Genomic DNA, 13,058 nt, shown 5'->3' with positions numbered 1-13,058 from the left:
GGTGCGTGAAAGTGGCCCACAGGAGCTGAATGCAAACGCAGGCTCGCAGGGGAGGTATAAGGGATGCGTTATTAACAAAGCTTAACAGACATATACGGAGTTCAGGTGTACAACTGTTCAGGACAATTAAGCCAATATCCTATGCCCCACAATTGCACCATTGGTCCAGGTTGAAAGCTCCGGGTCCCGTCTCCAAACGGCCCGCCAACGCTTCCGGCTTCATCCACACATTGCCTCTCGGATACGATGAGACGGCACAACCGCCAAAGATAAACAAACAAGTGAGAAGATAATATGCCCCAACCGAGGACATTTCAACTGGATAAGGTATCGCGTAAAGAATCTCCTTCAATGTACCTACAGATCGACCTGCGTACCGACCGACCACGAGCCGTGCTTCGTGGGGGCTGCTAAAACCATCAACAACAAGAGCTAACATGGGCTTCATAACATATACCTACTTTACTGCACAGGAAACCAACAAGACCATGCGGACAGATAGAAAGCCAAATACTTGATCTCCAGTCCTTTCCCTTTCCCAGTGGCTACTAGGTAACAATGGTCATAAGACTCTATACTTTACTTTAGTTCTACAACCGAGGGAGGGGGGAGGGGGGGCATTGAATCTCTACACTTGACGACCCCCTGTAAATCCCAGGCCGACGTTAACCAAGAGTCTAAAGTTTATGAGACGGAGTGATAGAGTGGGGGAGCTACTTATGGGGGACCTGCTTGCTCGGCAAACAAAAAAACGTAGATAGGTATATCGACAAGGACCCGACGGGAATCAAACAGATTTGGTGGTCAGCCCCCCCCCCGGTTGTATAGTTGTATCTAATATTCAATAGACATCATGGATACAGGTAGTATTCCTAAAGCCTAAAGCTTGCTTTGGCGCCTCGAAAATGAGCAGGAAGTAGAAGTTGGTCAAGTGAACTTTTGGATTTCTTCGTCGAACTAATCCACTGCCATTGAAAGGGAGGCCGAAAGGAAGTGATCGTACATTTCGTACTACGTACTGGTAAAGTCAACTACCGCATCGGTTCTATGGAACAGCGGATGACCCTCCTGATGCTGGTTTCTTTTGTTGTTGCTGCCCGTGCTCCCCTTCGTCATCCCCTTCCTTATCCCCTTGTTGGACCTGCCCCTCCTCCGCGGCATCTAGATATAGCTCTTCATCCTCACCTTCTTCATCCTCACCTTCTTCATCTTCCCCTGCATCTGCATCTTCTTGACTTTCTCCCTCCTTTTGTTGCTGTGGTTCATTGTCGCCTGTTTGTTGTTCCTTTTTGTCTGATGTCAATGATGATGATACCTCTTCCGCTGGTGTTTGGTACGACTCCTCGATGTCCTCATCTTCTTCATTGTCGTCTTCCTCCTGTTCTCGATCTTGATCTTGATCTTGCTCTGGATCTTCTTCGTCTTGGGGGGCCTCCTTCGCTGGTTGCTGATGCTCCCCTTGTTCCGTTGCTTGTTCCTTTGCTTGTTCTTGTTCCCTTTCTTGCGCCTGTGCCTGTACTTCCCCTTCCTCTTCCTCTTCGCCTTGCTCATGTTGCTCCTCTGCATCATCTCGTGATCCATCATCATCGACTTGGCGCTGTTCCCCTACCTGCTGTCCCTCCTCATGCCCCTCACCATACCCCCCCTCCTCTTCCTGCGCATCTTCTGACCCATGTTCTCCACCCTCACCCTCACCCTCCGCCGGCGTCGGCGAGGTGGAGTTATCCCTCTCACTCTCTCCGAGACCATCGCTACTACCCTGATGCGACACCATCCCATCCCCTTGTCCTTGCCCTTCCTTCCGAGCCACATCAACACGTGGCGCTTTACCAAGATCGGTTTTCCACCCCTTCTGCTTCCTGCCTTTCACGGTCTGCACCCCTATCTGTATCCCATCAGGCGAATCTCTCGGTCGTATCCTCTGAAATCCAGGGAGATTCGTCGGTGGCGGTCCGGGTGGTCGTTGTGGGAGCGTGTGGTCCGACGCCGGTGGCGGTACCTTGGAAGTGATCATCGTACTCGGCGCCTTTGGCTCAGCAATCGGCCTCTGCATCTGTTCCTCCGTCCGTCTCTGCAGCTGCGCCTCCATCTGCTTAGGACGGAAATTGCTCCACTGCTCGGGCATTTTGCGCGGTTGATCCATCACTTTGTACATGGAGAACGCCACGGGGTTGTCCTTTCCAAAGAACTTGATGTACTTGAGCCACCCTTTACCGAAGACCTTGCTGTTCATGTCGATGTCCACCCAGCCTCTGTTTCTGCTGGAGAGATCCATGTCTAGTTCCACGTTGAACTCGCCTGCCCGTCGGCCGATCCAGTCGAAGAAGATGCGCATGGGAGGCACGGGTTCATAAGGGGATCTCCGTCGCGGATACTCGACGAAAAAGTCATCGCCTCGTCGTCGCTTCTTGTGGGGCATGTGTGGCAGAACCTCGGGGTCGTGGAGCAGGTAGGCTGATAGTTCGTCCAGCAATCGTTCCGATCGGGCGAGGATCATGGTGCCTAGGGCGACTTTGAGGTTGATGGAGGCTACCAGGCCGAAGCTGTCGACGGGCCAGTTGAGGATGTCGATGGTCATTTCGCCGGGCCGTCCCCCCCATCCTCCGTTTTCCAAGGCGGGACACTGGATCAGCCACGAGCCGACTAGTTCTTCGATCTCAAAGGGCTCATGCGCAAGCTGGGGGTTTGACTGTAAGAGGTCGGCTTTTTGCTGACACAGCTGGAAGTGAGGCCGAAGTGCCCATTCCCAGGTAGGGTTGCCTTGGATCTCGACCCTTTGAGGTGCCGCACTGGCGACTTGTTGGTGCATGGATGTCATTCTCAGGTGTTCGACCACTTGGAACGGCTTATCGCCCCAGCCGATGACCGTCTTGTCGATTCCGTTGCCGATGAAAGCCCAAACGCGGAGGTCTGGCACGCGAAGGACGGCCTGTGTCAGGAGATTCCTGATTTCGGGACCCCCAAACCATCCTTCGATGACGATGGGCTCCGGCGTCAACATGGGCATGGGGCGTCCGTACAAGCCGGTAAGCCAGTACTTGGAGATGAAGTAGTCGATGTGGAAATGGGCCTCCATGGTAGGCACATGGATGGTTATTGACGGATGAGAGGCCGAAATACTGGCAAAGGCCTCCTCGATAGCCCTCTCGATGCCGTACTCCTCCCAGCAGATGACGGACCAGAGGGGCATCATATGGGACCGCAAACCGGGAACGGCTTTGACAACCTTGCGGACGCCATCGTAATCGTTCAACTTGTGCAGTATGATGGGGTATCGTGACTTTCTGGGATCAGGCCGGCCGTTGACGCCCTTGAGGAAATACTTGGCCATGAAGAGGTCAAGACTGCAGTTGATCTCGTCGTTGGGAGTTTTGCATCGTGCAAAGGACTGCTGTTCCCAGAACCTGAAGGCTTCTTGGTACTGTTTGTAGATGCCCTTGAACTGTCTCCTGAGGTTGTCCTCGATGGTCAGAATGTCAGCTGGCGGGAGCTTGCCTTCCTTGATGGTTCCGTTACGTAGGGTGGTCTCTAGATCGAAGAACAAGTCCTGGGGAAGAGGCTCGGCGCGGAGGGGAGACTGGTGAACGGGGATGCCGTAGTGTATAAGTTGGGCGTGGAACCAGGCTTTGGCGACGGGTTCAACGGGCGGGGCGGCATTGGGATCACGCATGATCATTTGCAGGTTGTAGGGGGTTTCCCGCTTGAAGCCCAGGGCCTTGAAGCCGTCCTTGTCGTAGGAGAAGGGTCCATGGACAGCGGGTGTTGGAGGCATGGGCTTTGGACCTGGATCGGGAGGTGGCGGACAAAGCATTCCATAGAGGCCATTGGGGTGAGGAATTGGTGCTGGCCGAGGATGAATATTGGTATGAGGTCCGTTGTTCGTAGTGGTGTTAGTGTTGGGGTGACCATTTGCAGGTGGATGAGGTCCTGTTGAGGATGGGACTGAAGGATTTCTGGTGGGGGGTTGACTTTCATCAGATGAAGGGTTAGGACGGGTTGGCCGAGTTTGTTCTTGACTTTCATTTTGAGTCTCATGTCGCCGGTCTTTAGAATGAGACTGAGCGCCAGGCCCTTGGTTGTCGTTGTCTTGATCCTCCCCGGGTTGGACTGGAGCAGGAGTTTGGGTTTGAGACTCGAATGCTGGTGTTTCGCCATCGAAGAGAGAGTCGGCGTTGTTGTCGTTGCCGGCATTGGCTTCCGGTTGAGTCTCGGCGGCGGAGTCCTCCTGACCTTCACTCTCAGCCGCAGCCGTAGCCGTTGGACTTGGTGGTTTTGATGAGTGTTGTTGATCATTGGATGAATGAGAATCCATTTCCATGGTGTCTGGCTCCGGTTGGCGGTCGGTGGTGCAAGGTTCCATGGCTGTCGCGTGTGTGCCTACTATGTGTCATTGATTTCGCGTCATGTCGTTCAAAAAGGCCACCGCGTCCGTTCCCTGGCGAGCATATCGAATGGTGATGTTTTTGTCAAACTTGAGAATCAACAAACACAGAAAGTGAGCTGGACGATTTCGCGCGCGCGAATCCGCGATCGACGTTGAACGCTAGCGCATGGATTGTCTCGGCCGGCAATGCTTGTCCAATCAGTGGGTCCGCCCCGCAAATCTCACCCTTCAATAAGTTACTAACAGAAGTCCCAGTGTTCAGGGTTCCTGAGCTGTTAGTTTGTAAACGTATTGTGACAGCGCATGGACTCCAAATCTCCGAGACGGAAAAAGTACTCGAGACAAAACGTCAAAATGCGACCATCAGGGTACCACAACCCCACAGCAAGAATCGACTCAAGAGAGATGCAAGATTCCCGGTGGTAATGACAAGAGGTACTTTCGCCCCCGAGTCACCGGCGACCACTCGTCTTGTCATGCCCGAATCCCGACCTCATCGAAACCGCAACGGGGAATGGAGCTCAGTGACCAAAACACCATGGCAAGAACGTTACGCAAACGCGCTTTGTGCCCTTTTGTCACCAATGGAACCTCAAAGCGGGAACCACGTCTTGACCACATCGTTTCCGGAGTACCATCAAGCATTACGACTGCCTTCTCTTCAGCTCGGATGGCTTCAAAGCAGGGGACTTTTATACTCATCGGTCCTGCCCCGAAAAGCTTCGCGGCTCGACTTGAGACCATCCGATGGCAAGACTCCCGTTGGGGCGGTTATTCTTTCCTCGAGTGAAGAAAGGTTGACCACTACACTTGGTGACATTGGGCGCGGTCACCATGTTGGACCCTTTCGGGCGCAATATCTGTCGCACCGGTTCCTGGAGCTGGATCGCAGACATCAAGGTAGGCCTAGGTGAATCTGCCAACACGCCGTGGTCATGATATAAAACAATAGCTCTCCTCCCAGGCTTTATCCGATATTTGTCTTGTGTTCAGCAACTCGATCAACTGGACCTTCATCATCAACACCACAAGCAGCATCTCAGAACACGCAACTTTCCATCCAGGATGCTCACCACTCTCATCGCCCTCGCGGCCCTCACTCTCACAACCGCCTCCCCTCTCCACCTCGACGACTCCTCCCCCGCCTCTGAACAACCCCCAACCTCCTCAGCCTATGGCTTCGCCCTCGTCGCCAACCTGACCGACCCCGACATGGCCCGCAATCTCTTCCTAGACGACATTAACCACTGGTCCCTTCGCGGGGTACACGTCGGCGCCGGCCAAAGCACCGCGGTCCTCGCCAAGCCCAACACCACCTCCTCCTCCAGCCCGCACCAAATCTACTACCAAAATTCCACCGGCGGCATCTCCCTCGACAACTCCAACCCCCTCCCCTTGTCAATCCGCCTCGGCGGCACCTACGACTCTGATTTCCCCTCCGTTTTGTATCTGGGCATCTTCTTCGGCCTGTCCACACCCTCTCTCACCATCCACTTTGATCCCCCCGGCCACCCGCGCCTCTACGTCTCCTCCGCAGGCGCTAACTCACCCGAGGCAGACAAGCCAACTTCCCCTGGGTCGCCCGTCACGGATGAGGAAGCGCCGGAACTGTATCGTCAGGGCGCGTTCATCGTGTGTAATGAGACGGATCCGGTTTATACGAGGCCGCAGTATCCCGTGAGGTTTGCGAAGAGTAATGGCGATGGAACGGTCAGTTTGCCGAGTAATTGTGCGAGGATTGAACTGTTGGCTGAGTGTGGGACGCTGAGGTATTTGGATGGGCAGGGGATGGAGTATGGACAGGATCGGCCGGGGGTTGTGGGGTGTTTTGATGGGGGGCTTTGAGTCTCTTGACGAGGACGGTGGTTACCTTGAGAGAGAATGGAAGTGGTCTCTTTAAGGAATTGAACTGGGTTACTGTGGTGGATGGATGTTAAGTCCGTTTGGGAGAGGTAAATGAAGGAAGGGGTGTTGTGATGGACGAAGGAAGTGAAAGGTTTGAAGTAATCAATGCCTTGGGTCTGGGTGGGTGCTGGTGAGCGGCCAGCCAAGTCATTAAACACTTTGACGTGAAAGACAATCCATTCGGGGCTTTGAAGAGTCTTGAAATCGAAGAAAAATATATGTTAATCTTTCATGTGCAGCGATGCTCACATGGTTCTGTCCCTTGATAGAATGTCGATTGAAGTCCGTTGCTACATATCAAGCTGAGCCTCATCGCCTTCCTCCATGTCGCGTGATCCATTAATGATCTGCAGTAAATCCTCATTTCCCCTTCTTCCACCCCAACACCTTTCTTTCTATTTTTGTCCGACCGAACCAATTCTATCCCGGCCCTACGCCAACTTTTCTTCCCTCACACAACCGCCAATCCTTCGCATGTACCAACTCTCTCCAATCTTCCACCGTTGCATCGCAAAGAATGACATCTTGTCAGATTATAGGTTGGCTGATTGAGCCACTACTCCGATTGAGTCGTAGCTCCAGTTTTTGCCGCTTGGTGTAGTGGTGCCAATCTGACACACCTCGTTTTTACCCGCCTTGGCAAACTAAGCACACACTGTGAGACACGCCGAAACAAGGTACACAATGGCACCTGAATGGGCAGCGCGAAACACCTGCAGTGGCGGCGGCACCGCGTCCACCAAGACAGAATGAGTAAACGAGCGGCGGGCGCTCAGGGGAATTGATGAGACAAAGTGTTCACTTCACTTCACTTCATCTTCACAATTCATCGAACTTGTAGATCTCTTGGGATTTTAGGACTTTCATCATCTTTATACACTCGTTTGAAGCAAGGGGAAGGTAATCGCAACGTGAACAAACCCAAGGCACATGGTTCGCTTCCGCTCTTAGTAATATTGAGCGGCATCACGCCCTGCTAGACCACCAGCCAGCCGCCATCAACCACCAACCGGCCGTTTATTATCTCTTCACTCTCCAACGGCATCACCACGCTCACTTGTCTCCTCATCTACACGCTTTGGGAAAATCGAAACTAGCAGATAAGTGAGATCGCGACGACAGACGGGAACTCGCCATATGGTCGCATCAAGTCTGTCGACATCAAGCGGCATCACGCCCTGAGGTGCTAAACACCCACTCCGGAGTTCTGAACGACATCGCTGGCAAAGCAAAACAACACCATCACCAGTCACCAGTCACAAACAATGGCGCGCTTCCCCTCCGCCATCCCACGGCAACTCCGCCCCTCTCGCCGTCGCCACGTTTTCCTCGCCCTCGCTCTGCTCTTCACCCTCGCTTACTTTCTCCACTTCTCCTCGTCCTCCTTGGATGATACCTCACCACCGACCCACGGCTCCGAATTCGCCTGGCTACAACACCACATGAACGCCCCCTTAAAAACCCAAACCCAAACCCAAACAAAACTCACATCCAACACCTCCTTCGACTGGTCCACCGTCACGCCCATCTACCCCCCCTCCCTCCCTCTCCGCCAACTGCCCATCGGTCGACCAGTCTCTTTACCACCCGTCCAACACAGTTTCGGTCCAGAATCCCCCACAGCTCGCAAAACCCGCGAAGCCCGTCGCCAAAAAGTCAAGTCCGTCTTTTTCAAAAACTGGAAAAGTTACAAAGAACTAGCCTGGAAGAAAGACGCCCTTTTACCCATCTCAGGCGGTTACAAAGACCAATTCTCAGGCTGGGCCGCAACGCTAGTCGATTCTCTTGATACGTTATGGATCATAGGTTTGCGACAAGAATTCGACGAGGCGGTAGCTGCTGTAGCTGATATCGATTTCGGTGTGACGAAAGATGGGTCAGGAAGGGTGAATATTTTCGAGACGAATATTCGGTATTTGGGGGGACTACTGGCTGCTTACGACCTGTCAGGGAGGGAGGTTTTACTGACTAAAGCGAGGGAGTTGGGGGATTTATTGTATGCGGGGTTTAATACCGCGGAGAGGATGCCGGTTGATTTCATCGATTTCGAGCGGGCGAAGATGGGGGAAGGACTTATTGTTGAGGGCAGCGTGGTGAGTGCTAGCCCTGGCACGCTGACGCTGGAGATGACGAGGCTGAGTCAGGTGACGGGGGACATGAAGTACTACGATGCGGCGGCGCGGGTGATGGATGTTTTTGAGCAAGGGCAGAATTTCACAAGGGTCCCGGGGTTGTGGCCTATTTACGTGTCGATGGCACGGAAGGATGTCACAAATGGGAATCAGTTCGGGGTGGCGGGGTGCGCGGATAGTTTGTATGAGTATTTACCCAAGATGTATGCGCTTACCGGAGGACTGGAGCCACGCTATGAGAGCATGTCGAGAGCGTTTCTGGAGGCGGCGGATAAGGCGCTGTTCTTCAGGCCGATGCTACCCGGGAATGAGGACGTGTTGATGATTGGTACGGCGGATGTCACGGTTGACGAAAAGGAGGATATGGTGCTCATCCCCGAGAGCGAGCATCTGGGGTGTTTTGTGGGTGGGATTTATGGACTGAGTGGGAAGCTGTTTAGAAGGCCGGAGTGGGTGGAGAGTCAGGGGGTCAAGATCACGAATGGGTGTGTTTATGCTTATAGGGCCATGCCGACGGGGATGATGCCCGAGAGGTATAATATGGTGCCTTGTCAGTCAAGGGATGATAAGAGCTGTAAGTGGAACGAGGAGTTATGGGAGAGGGAGAAGAGGAAAAGACCTGAATGGAAGGAACATTTGCCAAAGGGGTTTACGACTGCCAAGGATCCGAGATATATCCTAAGACCAGAGGCTATCGAGAGCGTATTTGTCATGTGGAGGATCACGGGCAAGCAGGAGTTCCAGGAGGCGGCGTGGGATATGTTTGAGGCTGTGAGCATTGGGACTGAAACCGACTTTGCGAATGCAGCCGTGTTGGATGTGACCAAGGCCGAGTATCCTCTGCCGAAGGAGGATTACATGGAGGTGAGTTCCCGTCCTTTTGGTTGTGATAATGTGTTGGGATGACAGCTGACATTGTGTGTTTCGCAGAGTTTCTGGTTGGCCGAGACGCTCAAGTATTTCTACCTAGCTTTCTCTCCACCAGATGTCATCAGTCTGGATGATTTTGTCTTGAACACTGAGGCACATCCGTTTCGAAGGCCCAAGAAGCCAAGGGTGGATCGTCCGTTGAAGGTGTAATGTGTATCTTGTTAGCTTCTGATTATCCAAATAGGACTGGACATCGCACCTCGCTGATCACGGTGACCATAATGTCGCAATTTCCTTTGAAGCAGTAATACTCAATCGCCAATCGACCACGGGCAGGATCCAACGTTGCAATATCGACAACAACGACACCTAATCCGGACTGCTGATACTCGGGAGCCAGTGTTGCAACTGCCGAATGCGCATCCATATGGGGATCCCGAGATGGACGAGTCAGAGTTGGCGACCAGAGATTGAAGTTGCAGTTGGCTTTCCGGTTAGAGATCTTTGGAGAAGGAGGCTGGGGAGACGGGGTGGATCAATCTAACTGCTGTCTGTTGCAGGACAAGCACGGCACATACGGGGAAGGTGCACATCGACGTTTGCATGAGGTGACCCGAAAACTCTGCACTTTCCATTCTCTAGGTCATTTGGACGCTGCGACATGAATTAGGAAGGCATGATCTGGCCAGGTCGGAAGGTAGCCGAGAGCGGGACCTTGGAGTGACTTGAATCTTCCCGTAAATCTCTTCTCAACCCAAGTACCTGTCTCGTACCCCGAGGGGGCTTTCACCAATCTCTGGTTCGTCCCCTCTCTCCTCCAGTTCATCCCCTCGCACCCATCTTTGTCTTTCCTCGACCTGCCCCCATTTTCGGTTCATTTGGTCTAGTTCACGATACCCTCCCAACCAATATGCAGAAATGGGAACCGGGCATCATCTTGGGGGCGCAACAAATGTTTGGCTGCAGATCACCATGGCCATGACCTTTTCCACGTCTGAGCCCAACATCCAAAACATCGGAGGACCCTGACGGTGACCCAATGTGATCTCGAAGACACTGCAGCAACCATCCAACACATGCTTACACCGACGGGAGGCACCCAATCACGTTCAGTTAAAAGCTATAGCAAGGCAAATGGGACCTCGGAAACCTCGCATGGCGCCGTGTAAGACGCACAGCAGATGGGCACGGGGGTAGGTATGCAGTATGTCGCCTTCTGTCTCCTTATCTAACAAGCAAGCCCATCCAGCTTCGCATCACGACAATCGTATCTGCCACGATCACGAACTTGAGACGTCCGTCGTCTGCAAGATAAAAGGCTTTACAGCGAGAGAGCAGCTCGCCGCAACCACCATGGCCCAATCGGTTGAAGAAGCGGATCTGGACAAGGAGAAGCAGTTGGACGAGGTCGAGGTTAGCAGAAACAACGAGGTCAGTTCACACTCGTCTTGTCTGGTCTTCAAATACCTATGCTGACTTCAAATCCACCTACCAGTTCACCCCAACTTTCGAGTACTCCGCCGCCGAGGAACGAGCTCTGTTGCGCAAACAAGACTTGACCATCCTCCCACTTTGCGCTGCCATCTACTTCCTCTGCTATCTCGACCGGTCCAATATCGGCAACGCCCGCATTCTCAACTCGACGACGCACAATGATATGCAATTTGAAACCCATTCCACACAATACCAGTTCAACATTGCCTTGATGGTGTTCCTCGTGGCATATGCTATTTTCGAGGTCCCATCCAACATTCTGCTCAAGAAGCTGCGACCTTCGCGATGGATCGCATTCCTCATGTTCTCATGGGGTGCCATAACCATGGGCCTTGGCGGTGTCCAGAACTTTTCCTCTTTGGCCGCAGTGAGGTTCATCCTTGGTGCTTCTGAAGCCGGTCTTTTCCCTGGGTTGGTTCTCCTCCTAAACCGTTTAGCCACTTTACCATGCTAATCATCTCGGTGGCCAGTCTCGTATATTATCTGACCTTCTGGTACAAGTCAGACGAGCGCAGTGTCAGAGTCGCCTCAATCCTCGCCAGCGCCACGCTCGCGGGTGCCTTCGGAGGCGCAATTGCTTACGGCATCGGCCACATGAATGGTGCAAGCGGACTATCTGCCTGGCGCTGGCTCTTCATCATCGAAGGCGCACCCTCTTGTGTCTCATCGCTCTTTGTCCTCTTTGTCCTACCGGACTACCCGGAAGAGCACTTCAAAGGAAGAGAACGCGAAATTGCGCTGGCTCGTCTCAAGGTTGAAGGAAGCAAGAGACACCATCGTAGCATGACGTGGGAAGACGCCAAGACGACGCTCACAGACTGGCGACTCTACGGTCACTACCTCATCTACTTTGGAGTCTCGGTTCCTTTCAGCTCGTTGTCATTGTTTACCCCATCCATCACTTCCGGTTTGGGATACAAAGATCTCCAGGCTCAGTTGATGAGTGTTCCACCTTATGCGGTAGCTTATGGTTAGTCTGGATACCGCCGTGTCACAGAACCAGGACACTACTGACAGAACTACCTACAGTTACGCAAATTCTTGTTTCGTGGTCGGCAGACCACTTCAACGCTCGTGGTATCCACAGCGCCGTATTTGCACTCATCGGTGCCGTAGGGTTTATCGCGTTGGTATCACTACCAGTAGATGCCTTCCAGCACAGATACGGTTGCCTCATCCTTGCATCGGCAGGTTCTTTTGCCTGTATCCCCCCAATGCTGGGATGGCTGTCATCCAATGTCTACAGTACGGCTTCGGTAGGCCTTGCTATTGCAATCAATGTGAGTTTCGGGGGTGGGATCGGCCAGATACCCGGGGTCTGGATATACCCAAAAGAGGAGGCTTCTCGAGGATATCCCACTGGCCACTGGACTAACGCCGGGATGCTTCTCATGGTTTCGGCGGGAGCAGCTGGGCTTCGTGTCTGGTATGGCTACAAGAACCGAAAGCTTCTTCGCGAAGCTAATGGGCAGGAAGTCCGGCTATTCAGACTTTAAGGAAAAGTTACAGTATAATGGAGGGCAGCTGACGTATCATCCCCAGCTGATGGACAAGGTAAATATTCGAACGTCATCTTATGTTTTTTCTTTATGGATACCAAAATGTTATCGTCACCAGCTAATCGAGATGGCACCATGTGACAACCTTGTTTTGGAAGCATGTCATTGCGGCATACGAAGGGTTCATTTTTCCCAGAGCCATGTAAGAGTCGAATCGCAGTTCTGCGGTTCTCCTAGTAATGGGCTCAAGCGTATGGCTCGTGGACATGCGATAGGTCTTTCCAGACATGGAAATCCCAGCCGGCTGCTGGCTATGGACTGGTTGTAACAAACTAATATCTGATAGGCTTAGGAGGCGAACAGTCACCTCCATGAGATCGGTCAGAGTTCTGGAATGGGGTTCCAAGGCCAAAGTACGGCCCAAGCACTATACTGACAGACTCAAGCTTGCCTCAGTAACAGAATATGAAGCAGAAATGGGGATACCGCGGGGTACCAAAACGAAGGATCCCTCAGATACCGCCAGTCTGGACCAGGTAAAACTGGGCACTTATGGCGACCGAGAGGGACCATGCACCAGTGCCCACATGTTTATCCCGGGTCCGAGCTGTACCCCCAATTCCTACCTGCCGGTAAGCTGCCAAATTCTCCAAGTGCCTCCTTGATAGCAGTAGACAACTCCAACATCCCCCGCCCGAAGCTGTAACCTTCTTTTTCCTCGCCTTCCTCGTCACTCGTCAACCAGAAACCTGTCCACCATTCCCTAGGTTTTCA

General features: G+C 52.9%; 4 protein-coding genes across 4 annotated transcripts; 3 read left to right on the top strand and 1 right to left on the bottom strand.

Annotated features, from left to right (window-relative positions):
- Positions 1-862: 862 nt before the first annotated feature.
- On the bottom strand, positions 863-4,529 carry SMAC4_09234 (uncharacterized protein). The gene has a single exon (XM_003345817.2). It carries the CDS (start codon positions 4,358-4,360, stop codon positions 1,046-1,048), a length of 3,315 nt encoding a protein of 1,104 aa, XP_003345865.2. The 5' UTR covers positions 4,361-4,529; the 3' UTR covers positions 863-1,045.
- Positions 4,530-5,358: 829 nt separating this feature from the next.
- On the top strand, positions 5,359-6,583 carry SMAC4_09233 (uncharacterized protein). The gene has a single exon (XM_024655702.2). The coding sequence runs from the start codon at positions 5,450-5,452 to the stop codon at positions 6,227-6,229; it is 780 nt and encodes a 259-aa protein (XP_024511548.2). The 5' UTR covers positions 5,359-5,449; the 3' UTR covers positions 6,230-6,583.
- A 971-nt stretch (positions 6,584-7,554) lies between these two features.
- Positions 7,555-9,544, top strand: SMAC4_09232 (uncharacterized protein). The gene is made up of 3 exons (XM_003345815.2): positions 7,555-7,949; positions 8,096-9,285; positions 9,352-9,544. The coding sequence occupies exons 2-3, from the start codon at positions 8,314-8,316 to the stop codon at positions 9,499-9,501; spliced, it is 1,122 nt and encodes a 373-aa protein (XP_003345863.2). The 5' UTR covers positions 7,555-7,949; positions 8,096-8,313; the 3' UTR covers positions 9,502-9,544.
- A 309-nt stretch (positions 9,545-9,853) lies between these two features.
- Positions 9,854-12,443, top strand: SMAC4_09231 (uncharacterized protein). The gene is made up of 4 exons (XM_003345814.2): positions 9,854-10,722; positions 10,787-11,196; positions 11,256-11,755; positions 11,815-12,443. Exons 1-4 carry the CDS (start codon positions 10,498-10,500, stop codon positions 12,279-12,281), a joined length of 1,602 nt encoding a protein of 533 aa, XP_003345862.2. The 5' UTR covers positions 9,854-10,497; the 3' UTR covers positions 12,282-12,443.
- Positions 12,444-13,058: the final 615 nt, after the last annotated feature.

This window comes from Sordaria macrospora, chromosome 6, assembly GCF_033870435.1.
Source record: "Sordaria macrospora chromosome 6, complete sequence".
Taxonomy (NCBI): Eukaryota; Fungi; Ascomycota; class Sordariomycetes; order Sordariales; family Sordariaceae; genus Sordaria; species Sordaria macrospora.
The sequence above is the reverse complement of the archived record's forward strand: the minus strand, read 5'-3'. Positions and strand labels throughout refer to the sequence as shown.